The sequence below is a fragment of the Chrysemys picta genome, chromosome 1 (assembly GCF_011386835.1).
Source record: "Chrysemys picta bellii isolate R12L10 chromosome 1, ASM1138683v2, whole genome shotgun sequence".
Taxonomy (NCBI): domain Eukaryota; kingdom Metazoa; phylum Chordata; order Testudines; family Emydidae; genus Chrysemys; species Chrysemys picta.
This window is the reverse complement of record NC_088791.1, coordinates 5,418,740-5,440,837: the sequence shown is the minus strand read 5'-3', so window position 1 is coordinate 5,440,837 and position 22,098 is coordinate 5,418,740. Positions and strand designations below refer to the sequence as shown.

Here is a 22,098-nt window from a genome sequence, read left to right as displayed (position 1 = left end):
GAGCAGGGGGTTGGACTAGATGACCTCCTAAGGTCCCTTCCAACCTTGATAGTCTATGATTCTAAGGAAAAAAACCTCCCCTAACTTATAACACCCCACAAAGCCCTCAGTCACATGGTACAACCTCTAGTGTTGACGCAGTATAAGGCCAGCGTAAGTATAGCTTATACCCCTTCGCACAGGAGAACATGCTATACCAGTGTAAACGCGTGTGATGGGGAAGAGGTGCAGACGTAGTACGTATAACTCCATTACACCCCCTATTTCCTGGTCCTCAGCTCAACACGGGGCGCGGTTCCGTCTTTTCCCAAAGCATTACAGAGTTAAACCTCAGGGCTAGGGTATGTAAAACCGGGAACGTAGCTGTTAACAGGTCCCAGTCCACTTCAAAGACAAAGAATCGGACAATTCCTTAGTAAAGAAACATTTAATACACACTGTGACAGGGTGTACCAGCCCTGCACTGGCTCGGCAGGGGTTAATCATGCTCTGTGGGGCAAGGAGGCAAAGCTCCCCCTGGATCTGCTGGAACCCGGATATAAAAAGGAGCAATTCAGCTCAGTCTGGGCGGCCCGCTGAAGGGAATGACGGCACGCTGCTGGTTCCTGCGGAGGCCAGCCAGACTGTGACGACCAATGACTCCCAGGCACCACAGAGGAAGAAGAGGCTGTGGGACCTCCGAGATGGCTAACCCCAGAGGAATGGGTAAGAAGTAATCCAGGGAAACGGGTCATAGAACCGGGGCTTGGCTCAGCGTGTTTCGGCAGGATCCCCACTGAGCAGGTGGCAGGGAAACCCTTCTCCGCCGGGGGCCTGGGTTGGAACCCGGTGGTGTAGGGAGGGCCCAGGTCCCCCTAACCCAGCTGCCACCCACCCTGAGGCAATGACCTACTTCCCCAGCCATGCTGGCCATGGGGCCACACAGCCCTGACGAGGAGGGTGGCCTTATTGACTCTGGCCGTTAGGCCATGCCGCCCTGAAAGGGAAGGCCACCTTGTTCACTCTGGCCACTAGGCCACATTGCCCTGAGGCTTATGGTACTCAGTTGGATTCAGCTGTGGGGTTATAATGCCCTCCTCTTGTAGTAAGATGAGGCCCTGAAACAAACTCTTGTGTCAGAGGCCCAGTCTGAGGCCTGAAGCCCGAACCAAAGTACTTCCAGGCATTGCTAAGCAAAAGCTGGGCTGTGAGCCAGAGGCAGGCCCCGCTCACAGAAGTTGGAGAGAAGAGGGTTGTTAGAAGCAGGTGCATTCACACATAAGTGCTAATAAGAGGAACTTGTGCCAAGATGGCACCTGGACAGCCCGATACAAGGACACTCCATAGACATAACAAGTAACAGGCAGACGGATCTTAAAGACAGGACAGCATGATGGATAGATCTGTTTGTCTGAAACAACACGATCAAAGGGGAAGACAGCACCCTAATGAGCCAAGAGGCTGTATCTCAATACGTCAGTAGGGATGAGTAATCTGTCCTGTAACTGTATAAAAGTAGGTCCCGGAGTGCGCATCTTTGGCCAGCCTAGGGGGCAGCGGAAAGTCCCTCCGCTGACTGAGCCAGTCCATTGCCAGGGGGCACAAATTAGTAGTATGTCTTGTGGAGTCTATGGGAAACTATTACTGTGCTTTGTTTGACAATAAACCTGGCTCAGTTCCTTCGTACCTTACTAGAGTCTGTGGTCTTTGGAGGTTCTCTCGGGGTTTGCGGTGTCAGCGATCTGCGCAGAGCCGGGGCAGCACACAGAGGGAACACGCATGCAGCTGACTTATCAGCATCGAACAAGAGCAGAGCACCACACCGGTAGCCACTGACAACACCTCTCATTCCCCAAGGGGAACAGAGTGTACCAGCCCGCGACACACACAAATATGGTGAACCATTTTGGGAATACTGATGAATAATTTTTAAAACCAAAAGTTATTAAGTTCTTATAGAGACTCCCCCCGCCCTTTGGTGCTGTTTGTGTACATTTAAATGCAAGGTTCCAACATACCATCTACACGTCAGCACACCCCTACAAACCCACTCCCCTCTGATCTTCTCTCAGGGATGATTTCACACTCTCTATACGGCGACCAAAACATGCAGCTTGTGTCACCTGGATTCTTTCTAGCTTGGGCAGAATGAGGTGTTTGAAAAGACTGAGATACCGCTAGAGCCGTGTCAGCCAGCCAAAGTTTGCATCTGGCATCGGCCACTATGGGAAGACAAGATGTGATATTATTGACATGAACTGGGACTGTATAGATCATTGTTGCAACCAAGGTCCAGTAGTGGCACCAAATCTTTTATAAAGGGGGTCAAATGGGGTGTCTAAGACAAGGTTATGGTTTGCTGGTTATGATTATGCTGTCTATATGTGTGTATCATTTTTGTAGTTGAAGTTATGAATATTGGCTCTATACTGTCTGTATTTCAAACTTCTGCTGTGCTTCTGGGTGACATCCCAGACAAGTTGGTGTCAGCTCTGCCTAGCCTGCTTGATGGCCCATTAAGGACCATCAGCTATACAATTGACCCATTGAGAGAAGGCAGATATGCCTTGTGACTCAGCAAAGTATGCAGGGACTTGCCCATGTGACTCCAGACTCCATTTTGCTGTAATTTTCCACAGTAAGAACAAAGAGATGTTCTTACATCTGGAAAAGACTATAAAAGGCTGTTGCCTGATCTCCATCTGGTCTTCAATCCTGCTTCTTACCTCTGGAGGGACTTTGCTACAAACAGAAGCTCTAAGGACTGATGACCTGTCCCAGCGGGGGATGTTCCAGAGACTTGATTTGAACCTACAGTTTATTCGATCACTGCTACAAGCCTGAACCAAGAACTTTGCCATTACTGTATGGAACTGATTCATTTAACCAATTCTAGCTCTCATCTCTATCTTTTTCCTTTTATAAATAAACCTTTAAATTTTAGATTCTAAAGGATTGGCAACAGCGTGATTTGTGGGTAAGATCTGATTTGTATATTGACCTGAGTCTGGGGCTTGGTCCTTTGGTTTTCATAACTATTTGTCCCCATAACGAGTGGCACTGGTGGTGATACTGGGACAGAGAAACGTGTAGCAAGTATCCAAAGTGGTAGAGGGATTGGGATCAACACAGAAAATATCCATTCCCCGGAGTTCTCTCAGGCTGTCACTAGAGGGCACTATCTTCTCTCCATAAGCCCTGCAAAGTCAGGTAAAAAAAAAAAAAAGTACAAACCCTCCCTTTGAAAAGCGCTGCCCCAGTCACTCATTAAGTGAGACAACAGGATCCCAGGTTAACGCCTTAGCCAGTAGCTACATGTAAGTTCCATCCGCTCTGTAGCCCTAGCGGGAACGAATGCTTCCCTCCCAGCTCTTCCGCTAGGTCCATAAAGCGCCCCAAAGAGAATCAGACATTATCTTAATGGAGGTTCCCCTAGTAAGTGAAACCTGTCTCCAAAGTGGTACAGGGACTGGTCCCAGCCCTCACAGCAGACCCACCTCTAGATCTTGCATCAGTCAGCGGCTGACTCCCCCATGCTGGCTGTAACTCCTGTATTTCTGTATAACCTTCCCCTCGACACCGAGTAAGGTGAAGTAAAGGTAAGGTGTAAAGTGAGCCATTCCCTCACAGCAGAGGAAGCGGGAGTGAAGGGAAATGCAGGCAGGGTTTATTATGCTGGTATGGGTCTGTATTTCTCGTGTGATTAAACAAAGAGAGAATAAAGTGTTAGACTCTGTGCAACGTGTCTGTATGTTTTCTATGCGGCACACCTACCACGTTCCCCCTGTGAGGATTAAACTAACTGAGGAGGCTCACATCTTTGGTGGGATTCTGGGAGAGGGTGTTGTGATGAGGCAGAGAAACTGGCAGCCAGCACAGCAGGGGTTAAAGTAAGCCTTTGGGCCCAGCTAGCCCCGCCCTGCTATCCCTGCAGCCAATGCCAGGCCTGGAGAGGGGATAAAAGCAGGGAGCCGGGCTGGGTTCAGGGCTGACTAGTGAAGAGGCAGGAGTGAGCTGTCTCCCTGCCCAAAGGGGTGGAGCACTGGCCTGCCAGCAAGAGCAGCTACCAGGAAGTGAGCGCTGCTTTCCCAGCCAAGGGAGAGTGAGGAGGAATCCCCAGCACAGGAGGTAACTGACTGAGCGAACCCCATTGTGGGGCTTGCAGCTGCCCCGCTGAAGGAGTCTGGGGCCACAGCAAGGTGCCGTGCGGACCCGAGAGGGGATCCTGGGGGCAGCAAGCCGCCCGGTAGGTGGACTAGAGGGGCCATGTCCCAAACTGAATGGACCGGAGTCAGTGCCCACGAAAAGTCCCAGCGCAGCCAAGGGAAGACATTCAACTGGCGCCTGCTGAGACCTACGGAAGCTGAAATACCCAGGGAGCCAGAGGTGTGGATTCCCCTCAGAGCCTTCTGGCTCATGGGGCCGGCAGGGGGAGTTGATTGGATCTGTGGTAGTGGATTACACACGTCTCTGCTGGTGTGAGGACATGGGGGATATGAATTCTGTCTGGCGTGATGAGTTTTCTGTATTCACGTGGCACACCCTTGCGCTAAGGAGAGGGGGGAGCAGGACCTGGGTGTCTGCCTCTGAATGGTCATAAAGGACCCTGGACAAGTAAATAGGCCTCGCCCTCACAGAACAACGGGTAAGTAAAAGCAGACCTTTCCAAGTGGCCTACAGAGAGGCCAGTGGGAAAATCCCTGGCCGAGGAACAAAGAGGTGTTTATACAGGCCTCTAAAAACCACAGAGGCTGAAGAATTCAGGGACCGAGATGCAGGGGGCGTGCTTCCCGAGCAAGAGGGAACCTTTTGACTGCCCCACCAGCCAAAGGTGAAGAGAGCTTGGGGCAGGAGTGGGAGGGGAGGAGAAGCCTCAGGTGGAGGATGGAGGTCCAGGAGAGGGAACCTCGAGCCCTGAAAGAACACGGACCCTAATCCCAAAGAAAGCACTGGGGTGGTCAGGAAACGGGGGCAGGGAATGGCATACCAGTGTTTTACAGCAGAACCTCAGCGTTGCGGGCCCCGTGGGAATGGAGGTTGTCTGTGACTCTGAAACGTTCATAACTGTGAACAAAGCACAGTTCAGGCACCAGATCCAGCAGTTGATATTCCAGGCCAGGCTTCAGCAGCAACTGAGCTCCCGCCCCAGCTCCGGCAACACTTCCTGCAGGGAGCTGCTTTCCTTGGGTTGGACTGAGTCTGCAGTGTGTGTGTGTGTGTGTGTGTGTGTGGAGGGGGGGTTGGACTGAGTTTGCAGTGTGGGTGGGTTGGTCTGAGCTTGCAGTGTGTGTGGGTAGGTGGGTGTGGAGGGGGGGTTGGACTGAGTTTGCGTGTGTGGGGGGTGAGGGGGTTGGACTGAGTTTGCGTGTGTGTGTGTGTGTAGGGGGGGTTGGACTGAGTTTGCGTGTGTGTGTGTGTGTAGGGGGGGTTGGACTGAGTTTGCGTGTGTGTGTGTGTGTAGGGGGGGTTGGACTGAGTTTGCGTGTGTGTGTGTGTGTAGGGGGGGTTGGACTGAGTTTGCGTGTGTGTGTGGAGGGGGGGGGTTGGACTGAGTTTGGTGCGTGTGTGTGTGGAGGGGGGGGGTTGGACTGAGTTTGGTGCGTGTGTGTGTGGAGGGGGGGTTGGACTGAGTTTGGTGTGTGTGTGTAGGGGGGGTTGGACTGAGTTTGCGTGTGTGTGTGTGTGTGTACAGTGCGTCCCCCTCCCAGCAGGGGGTGGGGATGAGGGGTGAAAGAGGTGCGGATCCCAGCTGGTTCTGTTAGCCCCAGCATCTTCATCGTTTAGCGGTAAGTGCCTGCCCCATGTGTGGGGCCAGACAGCCCAGATGGGCCGACCTTTAAGATGCAATACAGGCACAGTACAGCATTTGCTTTTGTTTTTTTTGTCTCTGCTGCTGTCTGATTGGTTACTTCTGGTTTCACCTGGTGTCCAGTTGACGGGTCAGCCCCTAACTCTGGTGTTCATATCTTTGATGTTCTACTGTATCATCTTGCCTCAATCTGAATCTCTTTTGTGATGTCTGAGTAAAGGGTTTTGGTTTTAAAAATTCCTCTGCAAAGTCTGGGTGTTAGTTGCTTCAACTATCATATGTCCCTGAAGGGTCAAATTATAAATCAGAGTGCCCACATGGGTGGAGCTTGGGGGGGTGCTTATGCTGTGGGGGAGTCTTGGGGGGCTTAACAGGGGGCACTCACCTCTTGAGCACCACCTGCTGCTGCGAGCGGTACGGCAGCCTTTTTCCTGCTGGCACTCCCCGTGAGCTGTCGGCCTCGCTTGGTGGGTCTTCAGTGGCTCAGCCCTCCAGCCACGTCATGCAATCAAAACGAAACCCTTTCCGGGTAACAAAGTCCAGCAAGACTATCTGCCCTCACCAGCGTCTTCAGCCCTGGCTCTGAGCCCTTTAATTTCAGCCTTTCGCTTGGGCTTCCAAATGAAATGTGTCCCCTTCTTGAGGATCCCACTTTGCTGGTGGGGGGCACCTAGGCCCACCCCATAGCCCAACCCAGGGACTCCGTGCACAGCAGCCGTGCACCACTCACTGCAATTCCTTGCTGCTACTTTCCCTGCCCCCTCATAGCTCAGGGTTTCTCTGTTTCTCAGCTTCAGCAAATGCAGCTAGAACCAAACTCAAGTTGTCCCCAGAGTTCCTTTGCCTGGAGAGGAGAGGAGTGTGAGTGCCCATGTCCCTGCCCCTGTGGCCCCAGCCAGAAACTGCCCTGCTACCGCCCACAGCTCCTTTTATCTGAGCCTGCTGGGCTCTGATTGGCTGCTTCCATGGGGCTTCTCTAGGCAGCCCTGGAGGACCCACTTTTGCTGCTCTTTTCCTGGGGCAGGATGTGGTAGGACCACAGGACCTCCAGTAGGGGCCCAGAAAGGCCGCGTGCAGCCTGTCACATGGGCCCATGAGCCATGGGGCCCCACTTTCGAGAAGGGGTGCCTGACCAGAGTCTAGGACCAGGGAGTGAGCCTAGAGGCCGAAGAAGCAAGTAGTGCTAAGGCCTGTCCAGAATCCAGTGATATAGGCACTGACTGCGTGGGTGCTCTGGGGCTGGAGGACCCATGGGGAAAAAAAATTGTCGGTGCTTAGCACCTACTGGCAGCCCTGCGGATCAGATCCTCTCCCTCCCCCCTGCCCTCCCACCCACTAGCAGGTGCCACCAATCAGCACCTCCCACGGTCAGCTGTTCAGCAGGGTGCAGGAGGTGCTGGGGTGTGGGGGAGGAGTGGAGGCAGGAAGAGGTTGGGGGTGTGATGGGTTGGATCACAAAACCCCCCCTGGGAGCTGCCAACTGATGTGCCAAGACTACCCCTGCTGCTATTTTCCCTGCCAGCTCAGGACTCCAGCACCTCGTCTTGCTGAGCCAGACACTCCCGTCTGCTCCAACAAAGACCCAGGGTCTGAATTACGTGCCCCAAAGTTGCAAGTTTACCTGAAAACAGCTCACAGAAGTGTGCTTGTCTTTAGCACTCAGATGCCCAACTCCCAATGGGGTCTAAACCCAAATAAATCCATTTTACCCTGTATAAAGCTTATGCAGGGTGAACTCATAAATTGTTCTCCCTCTATAACACTGATAGAGAGATATGCACAGCTGTTTGCCCACCCAGATATTAACAAATACTCTGAGTTACTTAATAAGTAAAAAGTGATTTTATTAAATACAGACAGTAGGATTTTCATAGATTCATAGATTCTAGGACTGGAAGGGACCTCAAGAGGTCATCGAGTCCAGTCCCCTGTCCGCATGGCAGGACCAAATACTGTCTAGACCATCCCTGATAGACATTTATCTAACCTACTCTTAAATATCTCCGGAGATGGAGATTCCACAACCTCCCTAGGCAATTTATTCCAGTGTTTAACCAACCTGACAGTTAGGAACTTTTTCCTAATGTCCAACCTAGACCTCCCTTGCTGCAGTTTAAACCCATTGCTTCTGGTTCTATCCTTAGAGGCTAAGGTGAACAAGTTTTCTCCCTCCTCCTTATGACACCCTTTTAAATACCTGAAAACTGCTATCATGTCCCCTCTCAGTCTTCTCTTTTCCAAACTAAACAAACCCAATTCTTTCAGCCTTCCTTCATAGGTCATGTTCTCAAGACCTTTAATCATTCTTGTTGCTCTTCTCTGGACCCTTTCCAATTTCTCCACATCTTTTTTAAAATGCGTTGCCCAGAACTGGACACAATACTCCAGCTGAGGCCTAACCAGAGCAGAGTAGAGCGGAAGAATGACTTCTCGTGTCTTGCTCACAACACACCTGTTAATACATCCCAGAATCATGTTTGCTTTGTTTGCAACAGCATCACACTGTTGACTCATATTTAGCTTGTGGTCCACTATAACCCCTAGATCCCTTTCTGCCGTACTCCTTCCTAGACAGTCTCTTCCCATTCTGTATGTGTGAAACTGATTTTTTCTTAAAAAAAAAATCAGATTTAAGTGGTTCCAAGTAGTAACAGACAGAACAAAGTAAGTCACCAAGCAAAATAAAATAAAATGCGCAAATCTATGTCTAATCAAACTGAATACAGATAATCTCACCCTCAGAGATGCTTCAGTAAGTGGTTTTTTTCCCCCCTCAGACTGGACACTTTCCAGGCCTGGGCACAATTATTTCCCCGGTACAGCTCTTGTTCTAGCTCAGGTGGTAGCTAGGGGATTCTTCATGATGGCTCCTCTCTCTCCTTGTTCTGTTCCACCCCTTTATATATCTTTTGCATAAGGCGGGAACCCTTTGTCCTTCTGGGTTTCCACCCCCCCTCACTGGAAAAGCACCAGCTTAAAGATGGATTCCAGTTCAGGTGACATGATCACATGTCACTGCAAGACTTCATTGCCCACTTGCCAGCACACATATACAGGAAGACTAACAGGTAAACACAGGCATCTGCAGACAATGGCCCTGGTTAATGGGAGTATCACGATTCCAAACCACCATTAATGGCCCACACTTTGCATAATTACAATAGGCCCTCAGAGTTATATTTTATATTTCTAGTTTTAGATATAAGAGTGGTACATTTATACGAATAGGATGATCACACTCAGTAGATTATAAGCTTTGTAATGATACCTTACAAGAGACCTTTTGCATGAAGCATATTTCAGTTACATCGTATTCACTTATTATTAAATTTTTATAAAACCATATCGACTGCACAGCATCACAGGGGGAGGGGCAGGAAGAGGTGGGGCAGGAGTGGGGGCTTGGGGAAGGTCTGGAGTGGGGGTGGGGTCAGGGGTGGAGCACACCCCCCCTGGAACTCAGGAAGTCGGCCCTTCTGCCGAGGGATATCAGAAAGACACCGATCCAGTTCTGGGAGCCGATCCCAACAGCCTGGTAAGCGTCCAGCACAGGTGACCTCAACCAGGGCTGGGACAACTGGCCAGGCAGCAGCAGCCACCCAGAGGAGCTGTACCAATGGAGCGAAAGCAGCTCCGTGTTTGTGTGTCCACCAGCCCTTAGCAACAGACTGAAAAAGCGTCACAAGCCCTGATTCTCATTTACTTCTCACTGACCCTGTTCGGACACTTCCGAAACTTCAGCCTTGGCTCCTAAGTACATGAGAACGACCAGACTGGGTCAGACCAATGGTCCATGTAGACCAGTCTCCTGTCTTCTGACAGCGGCCAATGCCAGGTGCTTCAGAGGGAATGAACAGAACAGGGAATCATCAAGTGATCCATCCACTGTCGCCCATTCCCAGCTTCTGGCAAACAGAGGCTAGGGACACCATCCCTGCCCATCCTGGCTAATAGCCATTGATAGTCCTATCCTCCAGGAACTTATCTAGTTCTTTTTTGAACCCTGTTATAGTCTTGGTCTTCACAACATCCTCTGGCAAGGAGTTCCACAGATTGACTGTTCATTGTGTGTAGAAATACTTCCTTTTGTTTGTTTTAAACCTGCTGCCTATTAATTTCATTTGGTGACCCCTAGTTTTTGTGTTATGAGAAGAAACAAATAACACTTCCTTATTTACTTTCTCCACACCAGTCATGATTTTATAGACATCAATCATATCCACCCTTAGTCATCCCTGTTCCAAGCTGAAAAGTCCCAGTATTATTAATCCCTCCCAGCTGGGGAAACTGGTGCCATGTAAATGGGAGTCATGGTCAGGGTGAGGTGCAGAAAGCAAAGATGGGACTCATGATATAGACACACGACAGGCCCTCAGCTATGCAGATACAAGAACTCAAGGCTGTTCGAAGAAACTCCACACCTATTTGCTGCGTGGATGTTAGAAGGCAGCAGAGCTGGCAGGTAGGTTTGCTTAGAGACAAGGATGGTCGCACCGTCCCCTCTGGGTAGAAACAGCTGCTCAGGATCAGAAGCTAAACTCTCCTCTGCGGTGATGCTTACAAAACACTGGACAGTGGCTGGGTAGCTGGTGGGCTGAGACCACTGTCCATTTTGCTGACCAGTATCGTCTGCCTGTGCTCCCCCGTCTGTCTGCTGGTTCCCTCCTGTTGTCTCTGGTCGCAGACTGAAGACTCTTTGGGGCCAGACGCAATGGGGTCCTGGTCCATGTCTGGGCTTCTAGGCGCTATCACAATACAGGTAGCTAATGATAGTTATAAGAAGCAGCAGCAGCATGTGCCGTGGTGTGAACTATTCCAGGGGCCCAGAATCATTTGGAACACGAATGCCTTTGTTACACAGGTGGGGAAAGTGACTCACTTCAGACAGTGTGTCCAGGGAAGGGAAAGGATCACACATTTTCTCTACATCTCCAGTCTCCTGCTCTGTTGCTGCCAGCAGTGGATCTCCCCTTGTACTGTGGAGTTTCAGTCTGTTGAATGAAGTCATGTATGTCCTCGGCCTCAGCGGTTTGGGAGCTCTGCTGGAATTCTCCTGCCACCTCTTCCAACCTGGTTTTCAGTTGTAGCCTCTCCGGATAGTCGTCTGGAATGGCGAAACCTGCTTTGTACATCTCAGCTGCCTCCCGCAGTGACTTCTGCTTGTAGAAGAGGAAATCCCCCCAGTGAAGGTAGACGGCCTGCTGACACTTCTTGCTGAGGCTGGGCATTTCACTCATGAGATTGAGATAAATCTCTTCTTGGTAGTGAGGTGTATTTTCTCCATACATTTCAGCTAAAGCCAGCTTTGAAAATACAGAGGCTGGATCTTTCTGCAAAGCCTTTTTGAAGGCCTCAATAGCTGCTGCCAATATTTCTTCTCTACTGCCTGATTTGGCCTCCTCCAGTTGTTTCTTGTAGCAATACCCAAGGTCATAGTGAAGGAGATGATAATTGGGGTTCAGAGATATTGCTCGCTCTAGAATAGAGATTGATTTTTCTATGAATTCTGGTTGAAAGAACTTGGCTGCATTTCTCAGGACATCAGGGTCCAGGCTATTCTGGAGAACATCTTCTAAGAGGGCTTCTGCTTGCTCTCTATCGTCCCTCTTAAGGATCTTGGCTAAATACACCTTAACTTCATAGTTTTGCTGCTGTTCACGGATAATGGCGCCCAACTTCTTTTTGGCTGCTTCCCAAAATACAGGCTTGTGTGTGTGAGTCCATGATGCAAAGACCGCGATTGCCAACCCAGCAAGAAACTCCCCATTTGCTTCGTCTTCTCTCAATGCCATTTGGAAACACTTTGTGGCTTCTCTGCCATTGCGTAAGCCTGCTGCCAGGAGAGACCAGCCTTTCTGTGCATGTATCTCAGGGATCTGAGCTACATATGGAGAGCGGCTCTTCAGGGAGCTGCAGATCTTTCTAACCTTGTCCAGGTAAAGCTCAACCAAATCATAGTGGGCCAAGTGATAATAGAGCCAGGCGTAGTTTCCGTAAATGACCAGGACCTGCCGGGGGAAGTTATCTGGGTGATCTCTTTGCAGAATCTCCTCGGCTTCTCTAAGGCTTTGCAGAGCGTCTTCATATTGCCCTTGCAGGTGGCAGAGATAAGCCTGCATGGCAAGGAGCACGGGCTGGTTCTGGTAGTGAGTGTGGGCAATCCTGAGAGCCAGAGTTTGGAGGATGTGAGTTGCATCTACCTTGTCTCTGATTTCAAAGTTCCAGGTGAAGTGGCACTGGAGGGCCTGCAGCGTCTCCTTCAGACGCAGGGGGCTGCAAAGAGAGGGGGAAATGAGACTCCATCTGGGCTGAATGAATTTCCACTGCCCGCTGCAATCATCCCCACCACTATGACAGGGAGCGACACTGCCCCCCACCTCCACTGTGTACCCCACTGCAGGTACCCCCTCCAACACCCCCCAACTGTACCCCCCGTTCCCTCCCCCTCCCCACCCGGCAGTGTCCTCTTTCTGGGAACAAGCACCGCACTGAATAATAGAACAACCCCTGCCCCCCGCCTTGCTAGACACCCCGACCCCCCCGCTTGCTAGACACATCAACACCCCCCCCGCCTTGCTAGACACCCTGACCCCCCCGCCCCTTGCTAGACACATCAACCCCCGCCCCTTGCTAGACACCCCGCCCCCCGCCTTGCTAGACACCCCGCCCCCCCGCCCCATGCTAGACCCCCCGACCCGCCCGCTTGCTAGACACATCGACACCCCCGCCACCTGGCTAGACACCCCGACCCCCCGCCCCTTGCTAGACACATCGACACCCCCCCCGCCTTGCTAGACACATCGACACCCCCCACCGCCTTGCTAGACACCCCGACCCCCCGCCCCTTGCTAGACACATCAACACCCCCCTGCCTTGCTAGACCCCCCGACCCCCCCGCCCCTTGCTAGACACCTCAACACCCCCCCCCGCCTTGCTAGACACCCCGCCCCCCCGCTTGCTAGACACATCGACACCCCCCCCGCCTTGCTAGACACCCCGCCCCCCCGCCCCTTGCTAGACACATCGACACCCCCCACCGCCTTTCTAGACACTCCGACCCCCCCCGCCCCTTGCTAGACACACCGACCCCCCCCCCCAAGCTGTGCCCGCTCTCTGGTCTGGGGCCGGTGCCCTGCGCTGAGGGGCGAGGGGGGGGGGTGACGTGGTCTCAGTCCAGGCTGAGCGTTCACAAGACACCCCCCCCCCCCTGCAAGCAGCTGGTTTCCCCTCCCTGCAGCCTCCTCCTCCATCGCTCCGTTCTCCTGCTGCCTCTGCTCGCTGCATCTCCCGGGCGGGTCCCGTCCCGCCCCCCGGCTGGCCCTTGGCTCCAGCCCCCCGGGGATCGGAGTTAATCCCCGTCCCCCGGTGTGTGCGGAGCGGAGCAGGAGTTAAGGCCGCTGCCTAGTCTGGTAACAGCCACGTGGATGTTTAAAACCACAACAGGGAGAGGGGACGGGCGGGGTCTCTCCCCGGCTCCTCGGTTGATGCGGAGTGAAGCCGGAGTGACCGCTGGCCAGAGCGGGGAGTTCTCCGGGAAGTGACAGCAAGGTGAGCTCGCAGGGTGAGGTGTAACCAGTGCCCTGCTCTAGCCCTGGGAGTCACCAGCCTGGAGCAGCAACAGGCTGCAAATGACCCCGGATTCACCCCGCCCCAGAGTTTTAAAAGCCGGAGATTGACAGCCCCAGAAATGCGCAGAGGGGTGGGAAGGTGTCTGGATTGAGCCCTTGCTGGAAATGCCCCCCCCCCCCCCCGCCCAGCGACCCCAATGCTCCTACCTCCAGGGCCGGCTTTGGGAAGTGCGGGGCCCGATTTGAACAGTTTCGAAGGGGCCCCGACAGGGATGACTAAAAAAAAAAAAAAAAAACCACGTAAAAAAACCACGTGGGGCTTGTACTCACCAGGCCTTGCTCCTAGTCTTTGGCGGCGGGTCCTTCACTCACTCCGGGTCTTCGGCGGCACTGAAGGACCCGCCGCCAAAGTGCCCCCAAAGATCCGGAGCGAGTGAAGGACCTGCTGCCAAAGACCTGGAGCGCCGCTGGGTGAGTAAAAATTAAAAAGGTGCCTCTAGCCAGGGAAGGGATTCTCTGCCACTTGCCCCCCACTCTGCGCAGCCCTGCCACTGGGCGCGGGGCCCTCTTAAGCGCGGGGCCCGATTCGGGGGAATTGGTGGAATTGGCCTAAAGCCGGCCCTGCCTACCTCATTGCGATCCGCTGAGTCCCCAGCCCAGCCAGGGAGGTGACGGCTCCTGTCACTGCACTGGGTTTCTTCCCGAGCTGGAGAAGTGCCCGGTTCTGGGAGAGACCCGAGTTCTGTCTGGGGCCAGATCGGACTGTGTCTGCTCGGACCCTCCTGCCCCTTTATAGCCAGCCTGGGCTGCGGGCTGGGGAGCTCACGGGGCTGGCTGGGGAACTGAAAGCGAGAGTGAGCTGGGGAAAAGGAAACTGAAACTTAACTTTCAGTTCCACTTGTCATCTTCAGCTTCCACTCTGCCTGACTTGCCATCTGCAGCTCCATGGGTGACATGGGACTGGTTACAGGGTGTGTGTGCGTGTGTGTGTGTTTGTGTCTCTACGCACACACGTTCGCCCATGTACAATCCTGCCCTGGGTTTCCCCGCACACAGACGGGTCACTCACCATTACCACACCACAGTGCGCTCCCTGTTACGCTCCCAATCAACTCCACAGCCCCGTGCAGTGACCAGGTTGGCCGTGTCCCGGCCTCCGGCCAGCCCTTCCCCGCCACCTTGGGGTGTTCGTGTCGCCCGGGTGGGAACAGCCTGCGCTGCCCTGAGCACAGGGGCTGCGGTTGTGTGCAGAGGATGGGGCCCATAGCACAGAGGAGCTCTCCCTCATTCACTTCAAGGTACCTGCACAGGGCAGTGGGCAGCCCGGCTCGTGCTACACACAGGGACTGTGCGGCACAGTTGGCAGCCTGTCCCCGCCCCCGGCACGGGGCACTTAGCAGTGAGGAGCAGAGGGAAATGACTGCGGCAGGGCGATTAGCAAAATGTGAGCACTTTGTACCTGCTCCCCCAGGTCTCCTCCTCCTCCCCGAACCCTCCCCAGCTTTATCTGTGCAGGGGGCGATTTTCAAAAGTGCCCCCCTGATTTAGACGCCCAGGCCCCATTGGCTGCCAGCGTGATCCATGCTCCTCAGTCACTTCGGTGCTTTTCAAAATGCCTCCCCCACATAAAAATGAAACCCTCTGAAGTGAGGAAATAATAGTCGGGTTCCCTGTGCAGCCTCATCTCTGCCCTTTGCACTGGTTGTGGCGTGCTGGAGCTGCCCGGGGGTGGGGGAGTGGCGTGCTGGAGCCGGAGCAGCCCCGGGGTGGGGGTGGGGGAGTGACGTGCTGGAGCTGCCTGGGGGTGGGGGAGTGGCGTGCTGGAGCCGGAGCAGCCGGGGGGTGGGTCTCTACCCGGCTCCCAGTGGTGATACATCCAGCCACAAACAGCTGCTGGGAGGGGCCCCCAACCCTGGACAGCCCCAGGGCAGGTACCTGTTGACTGCCCAGGTTTGCTGTGGAAAAGGATCGGGGCTGGAGGCAGGGCACCTGCTCTGCGTGTGAAGCAGCCCCCAACCAGATAAGAACCTTCCTGTGTTTTGCCCTTCCCCAAGCTCCCTGTGGATCTGCGCCCCGTCCCCTCCAGCACCCCCCGACAGGGGAAACCTGCCAGTTCCCACCCCCCTCACTCGCACCCAGCCTGCCCTGGCTGTCTGCTGATCCCTTCATCACAGCGCAAAGGAGTCCATGGTGTTTGGACGCGCCTGGCCAGTCGGCAGCGCTGGGGCGAGCCTGTTCCCCTGCACCTGATGGGGTCCCTGTGCCTGAGGGGTTGGAGCACACAGGACCCCGGGAGGGCTTTTGAACATGCCAGGTAAGGAGCCTTTACCCACGCCTCTGCCCCATCCCTTTGTCCACCTCACCCACCTGGGAGCTTAGGGTCCTTTATGGTAATGCCTTGAGTGCCCAGCAGACCTCAAAGATACCCCGTTAGCTGCCTAAGCTTCTATGGCCGCTTTTCAATAGTGCTAGCAGTGTCCACTGAGAACAATGGAGAATCGTCCTCACCCCACCCCCATTGGGAACAATCAGGGCCGGTACAATCCATTAGGTGACCTAGGCGGTCGCCTAGGGCGCTAGCATTTAGGGGGCGGCATTTCGGGTCCTTCGGCAGTGACCGCGGAGGCCGGATCTTCGGCGCCCCCGGTCATCGTCGGCATTTAAGCAGAGGGAGCTGGGGCGTCGGGGTGTGGGAAGGGCCGCCTGCAGCAAGTAAGGGGGGCAGCACGCAGGGGAACTCCCCGCCCCGGCTCACCTCTGCTCCGCCTCCTCCCCTGAGCACACCGCCCTGCTCTGCTTCTCTCCCTCCCAGGCTTGCGGCGCCAGGGAGACGGGAGAAGTGGAGCGGCGACAGCGTGCTCAGGGAGGAGGCGGAGCAGAGGTGAGCTGGGGCGGGGAGCTGCCACACGGCTCCCCGGGCCGGGGGAGCTGCCGCGGGGGGGGAGGGGGAGGGGCGCCTCATGGTAGAGGGGGGGTGGGGAGCTGCTGCAAGGGTGAGCGCCTTACGGCGGAGGGCCTAGGGAGCGAAACATCCTTGCACCCGCCCTGAGAACAATGGAGCATTCCACCGCACCCCATCCCCTGAGAACAGTGCAGGGGGCTCGGACCCCAGCTGAGAACGACGGGAGCTGTTGGGTGCTGAGCTATTGGGTCAATCTGGATACTCATTTCCTCCAAGTCAACTTCCGAAACTCCAGCCTTGGCTCCTGCTCTATCAGTGACTGTCCCGGTGCTTTACTGTGAGCTGGACGTGCCCGTGTGCTGCTCACCCCGATGCAACCGAAGGGCAGGGAAAGGAACGTTCCAAGATGGTGGAATTGATTTATTTCTGTTTTCTCAGTTACTTTTATTATAAATGAAATAAAAACATAGCAGATCCCTGACAAGCTGGGGGTGAAGGTGCCATGTAAATGGGAGTCATGGTCAGGGAGAGGTGCAGAAAGCAAAGATGGGACTCATGATATAGACACACGACAGGCCCTCAGCTATGCAGATACAAGAACTCAAGGCTGTTCGAAGAAACTCCACACCTATTTGCTGTGTGGATGTTAGAAGGCAGCAGAGCAGGGAGGTAGGTTTGCTTAGAGACAAGGATGGTCGCACCGTCCCCTCTGGGTAGAAACAGCTGCTCAGGATCAGAAGCTAAACTCTCCTCTGCGGTGATGCTTACAAAACACTGGACAGTGGCTGGGTAGCTGGTGGGCTGAGACCACTGTCCATTTTGCTGACCAGTATCGTCTGCCTGTGCTCCCCCGTCTGTCTGCTGGTTCCCTCCTGTTGTCTCTGGTCGCAGACTGAAGACTCTTTGGGGCCAGACGCAATGGGGTCCTGGTCCATGTCTGGGCTTCTAGGCGCTATCACAATACAGGTAGCTAATGATAATTATAAGAAGCAGCAGCAGCATGTGCCATGGTGTGAACTATTCCGGGGGCCCAGAAGCATTTGCAACACGAATGCCATTGTTACACAGGTGGGGAAAGTGACTCACTTCAGACAGTGTGTCCAGGGAAGGGAAAGGATCACACATTTTCTCTACATCTCCAGTCTCCTGCTCTGTTGCTGCCAGCAGTGGATCTCCCCATGTACCATGGAGTTTCAGTCTGTTGAATGAAGTCATGTATGTCCTCAGCCTCAGCGGTTTGGGAGCTCTGCTGGAATTCTCCTGCCACCTCCTCCAACCTGGTTTTCAGTTGTAGCCTCTCCGGATAGTCGTCTGGAATGGCGAAACCTGCTTTGTACATCTCAGCTGCCTCCCGCAGTGACTTCTGCTTGTAGAAGAGGAAATCCCCCCAGTGACGGTAGACGGCCTGCTGACACTTCTTGCTGAGGCTGGGCATTTCACTCATGAGATTGAGATAAATCTCTTCTTGGTAGTGAGGTGTATTTTCTCCATACATTTCAGCTAAAGCCAGCTTTGAAAATACAGAGGCTGGATCTTTTTGCAAAGCCTTTTTGAAGGCCTCAATAGCTGCTGCCAATATTTCTCCTCTGCCTGACTTGGCCTCCTCCAGTTGTTTCTTGTAGCAATACCCAAGGTCATAGTGAAGGAGATGATAATTGGGGTTCAGAGATATTGCTCGCTCTAGAATAGAGATTGATTTTTCTATGAATTCTGGTTGAAAGAACTTGGCTGCATTTCTCAGGACATCAGGGTCCAGGCTATTCTGGAGAACATCTTCTAAGAGGGCTTCTGCTTGCTCTCTATCGTCCCTCTTAAGGATCTTGGCTAAATACACCTTAGCTTCATAGTTTTGCTGCTGTTCACGGATAATGGCGCCCAACTTCTTTTTGGCTGCTTCCCAAAATACAGGCTTGTGTGTGTGAGTCCATGATGCAAAGACCGCGATTGCCAACCCAGCAAGAAACTCCCCATTTGCTTCGTCTTCTCTCAATGCCATTTGGAAACACTTTGTGGCTTCTCTGCCATTGCGTAAGCCTGCTGCCAGGAGAGACCAGCCTTTCTGTGCATGTATCTCAGGGATCTGAGCTACATATGGAGAGCGGCTCTTCAGGGAGCTGCAGATCTTTCTAACCTTGTCCAGGTAAAGCTCAACCAAATCATAGTGGGCCAAGTGATAATAGAGCCAGGCGTAGTTTCCGTAAATGACCAGGACCTGCCGGGGGAAGTTATCTGGGTGATCTCTTTGCAGAATCTCCTCGGCTTCTCTAAGGCTTTGCAGAGCGTCTTCATATTGCCCTTGCAGGTGGCAGAGATAAGCCTGCATGGCAAGGAGCACGGGCTGATTCTGGTAGTGAGTGTGGGCAATCCTGAGAGCCAGAGTTTGGAGGATGTGAGTTGCATCTACCTTGTCTCTGATTTCAAAGTTCCAGGTGAAGTGGCACTGGAGGGCCTGCAGCTTCTCCTTCAGACGCAGGGGGCTGCAAAGAGAGGGGGAAATGAGACTCCATCTGGGCTGAATGAATTTCCATTACACGCTGCAATCATCCCCACCACTATGACAGGGAGCGACACTGCCCCCCACCTCCACTGTGTACCCCACTGCAGGTACCCCCTCCAGCACCCCCCAACTGTACCCCCCGTTCCCTCCCCCTCCCCACCCGGCAGTGTCCTCTTTCTGGGAACAAGCACCGCACTGAATAATAGAACAACCCCTGCCCCCCGCCTTGCTAGACACCCCGACCCCCCCGCTTGCTAGACACATCAACACCCCCCCCGCCTTGCTAGACACCCCGCCCCCCCCCGCCCCTTGCTAGACACATCGACACCCCCCACCGCCTTGCTAGACACCCCGCCCCCCCCGCCCCTTGCTAGACACACCGACCCCCCCCCCCAAGCTGTGCCCGCTCTCTGGTCTGGGGCCGGTGCCCTGCGCTGAGGGGCGGGGGGGGGAGGGGTGACGTGGTCTCAGTCCAGGCTGAGCGTTCACAAGACCCCCCCCCCCCTCTGCAAGCAGCTGGTTTCCCCTCCCTGCAGCCTCCTCCTCCATCGCTCCGTTCTCCTGCTGCCTCTTCTCGCTGCATCTCCCGGGCGGGTCCCGTCCCGCCCCCCGGCTGCCCCTTGGCTCCAGCCCCCCGGGGATCGGAGTTAATCCCCCTCCCCCGGTGTGTGCGGAGGGGAGCGGGAGTTAAGGCTGGTGCCTAGTCTGGTAACAGCCACGTGGATGTTTAAAACCACAACAGGGAGAGGGGGCGGGCGGGGTCTCTCCCCGGCTCCTCGGTTGATGCGGAGTGAAGCCGGAGTGACCGCTGGCCAGAGCGGGGAGTTCTCCGGGAAGTGACAGCAAGGTGAGCTCGCAGGGTGAGGTGTTAACAGTGCCCTGCTCTAGCCCTGGGAGTCACCAGCCTGGAGCAGCAACAGGCTGCAAATGACCCCAGATTCACCCCGCCCCAGAGGTAGAAAAGCCGGAGATTGACAGCCCCAGAAATGCGCAGAGGGGTGGGAAGGTGTCTGGATTGAGCCCTTGGTGGAAATGCCCCCCCCCGCCCGCCCGCCCAGCGACCCCAATGCTCCTACCTCCAGGGCCGGCTTTAGGAAGTGCGGGGCCCGATTTGAACAGTTTCGACGGGGCCCCGACAGGGATGACTAAAAAAAAAAAAAAAACCACGTGGGGCTTGTACTCACCAGGCCTTGCTCCTAGTCTTTGGCGGCGGGTCCTTCACTCACTCCGGGTCTTCGGCGGCACTGAAGGACCCGCCACCAAAGTACCCCCAAAGATCCGGAGCGAGTGAAGGACCTGCTGCCAAAGACCTGGAGCGCCGCTGGGTGAGTAAAAATTAAAAAGGTGCCTCTAGCCAGGGAAGGGATTCTCTGCCACTTGCCCCCCACTCTGCGCAGCCCTGCCACTGGGTGCGGGGCCCTCTTAAGCGCAGGGCCCGATTCGGGGGAATTGGTGGAATTGGCCTAAAGCCGGCCCTGCCTACCTCATTGCGATCCGCTGAGTCCCCAGCCCAGCCAGGGAGGTGACGGCTCCTGTCACTGCACTGGGTTTCTTCCCGAGCTGGAGAAGTGCCCGGTTCTGGGAGAGACCCGAGTTCTGTCTGGGGCCAGATCGGACTGTGTCTGCTCGGACCCCCCTGCCCCTTTATAGCCAGCCTGGGCTGCGGGCTGGGGAGCTCACGGGGCTGGCTGGGGAAATGAAAGCGAGAGTGAGCTGGGGAAAAGGAAACTGAAACTTAACTTTCAGTTCCACTTGTCATCTTCAGCTTCCACTCTGCCTGACTTGCCATCTGCAGCTCCATGGGTGACATGGGACTGGTTACAGGGTGTGTGTCTGTGTGTGTGTGTTTGTGTCTCTACGCATACACATTTCCACACGTACAATCCTGCCCTGGGTTTCCCCGCACACAGACGGGTCACTCACCATTACCACACCGCAGTGCGCTCCCTGTTACGCACCCAATCAACTCCACAGCCCCGTGCAGTGACCAGGTTGGCCGTGTCCCAGCCTCCGGCCAGCCCTTCCCCGCCACCTTGGGGTGTTCGTGTCGCCCAGGTGGGTATTCTCACTCGTGAGCCACTCCAGCCAGTGTGACTATAAATACGCTTCGCTATGGCCCTGGGGAGCCACCTCTGGGCTCTCCCGGCGCATGGGGGCTTGGAGCTCCGATGGACACAGCTCTCCATAGCCCTGCAGAGCCGCCCATGTGACTGGCACAGCCTCCCGCCCTGACACAGAGGGTGGCTCAGGCCTGCATTGCCCTCTAGGCCCTGCCCTCACCCGCCACGCGGCCAATGAGTGACGTTTTCCGCAGGCAGTTTGGCTGCTGTCTCCCATTACTCCCAGTGGGGCTGACGTCAGCCAGAAGCCGTCTCGGTGTAAGGGGGCTGCTGGCCCCCCAGGGGAACTGAGTGGGGTTGTTTGGCTGCCCTGTCCCAGTACTGGGAAAGGACCATGGAGAAATCAGCATCCAGAGACTGAGTCCCTGGGGCCAATGCTCCAGGACAGGCTGATTGACAGGGCGGGCAGGCCAATGAGGGAGTCAGAAGCCCGGGGTCCCGTCCTGTGTGAGCTGGAGTTGCCTGACCCAGGGCAGGGCTGAGCTAAGGGGAGGGCGGGGCTGGAGCCGGAGCAGCCCCGGGGTGGGCGGGGCTGGAGCCGGAGTAGCCCTGGGGGGTGGAGGGGTTGTGGCGTGCTGGAGCTGCCCGGGGGTGGGGGAGTGGCGTGCTGGAGCCGGAGCAGCCCCGGGGTGGGGGTGGGGGAGTGACGTGCTGGAGCTGCCTGGGGGTGGGGGAGTGGCGTGCTGGAGCCGGAGCAGCCGGGGGGTGGGTCTCTACCCGGCTCCCAGTGGTGATACATCCAGCCACAAACAGCTGCTGGGAGGGGCCCCCAACCCTGGACAGCCCCAGGGCAGGTACCTGTTGACTGCCCAGGTTTGCTGTGGAAAAGGATTGTGGCTGGAAGCAGGGCAGCTGCTCTGCGTGTGAAGCAGCCCCCAACCAGATAAGAACCTTCCTGTGTTTTGCCCCTTCCCCAAGCTCCCTGTGGATCTGCGCCCCGTCCCCTCCAGCACCCCCCGACAGGGGAAACCTGCCAGTTCCCACCCCCTCACTCGCACCCAGCCTGCCCTGGCTGTCTGCTGATCCCTTCATCGCAGCGCAAAGGGGCCCGTGGTGTTTGGATGCGCCTGGCCAGTCGGCAGCGCTGGGGCGAGCGTGTTCCCCTGCACCTGATGGGGTCCCTGTGCCTGAGGGGTTGGACCCCGGGAGGGCTTTTGAACATGCCAGGTAAGGAGCCTTTACCCACGACTCTGCCCCATCCCTTTGTCCACCTCACCCACCTG

At 55.2% G+C, this 22,098-nt stretch overlaps 2 protein-coding genes across 3 annotated transcripts in view; both read right to left on the bottom strand.

Moving 5' to 3' along the window:
• LOC135972714 (interferon-induced protein with tetratricopeptide repeats 5-like) overlaps window positions 1-16,092 on the bottom strand; it is a 38,108-nt gene extending 22,016 nt beyond the window's left edge. Inside the window, exons 1-2 of the mRNA XM_065551739.1 lie at window positions 13,986-16,092; window positions 6,174-12,061 (exon numbers count right to left, since the gene is read on the bottom strand). Of these exons, the coding sequence (XP_065407811.1) occupies window positions 10,699-12,061; window positions 13,986-13,990 (1,368 nt within the window). The 5' untranslated portion in view covers window positions 13,991-16,092 and the 3' untranslated portion in view covers window positions 6,174-10,698. The remainder of the gene's footprint in view (window positions 1-6,173; window positions 12,062-13,985) is intronic.
• Window positions 16,093-16,673: 581 nt separating this feature from the next.
• Window positions 16,674-20,557, bottom strand: LOC135972712 (interferon-induced protein with tetratricopeptide repeats 5-like). 2 transcript variants are annotated; one of them, XM_065551728.1, is made up of 3 exons: window positions 20,239-20,557; window positions 19,832-19,900; window positions 16,674-18,735 (listed from the first exon to the last, which is right to left on the bottom strand). In XM_065551728.1, exon 3 carries the CDS (start codon window positions 18,579-18,581, stop codon window positions 17,376-17,378), a length of 1,206 nt encoding a protein of 401 aa, XP_065407800.1. In that variant the 5' UTR covers window positions 18,582-18,735; window positions 19,832-19,900; window positions 20,239-20,557; the 3' UTR covers window positions 16,674-17,375. The 2 variants fall into 2 exon arrangements, with proteins under 2 accessions (XP_065407800.1, XP_065407790.1); XM_065551718.1 differs by lacking the exon at window positions 19,832-19,900 and having other exon boundaries at window positions 20,239-20,546.
• Between the last annotated feature and the right edge of the window lie 1,541 nt (window positions 20,558-22,098).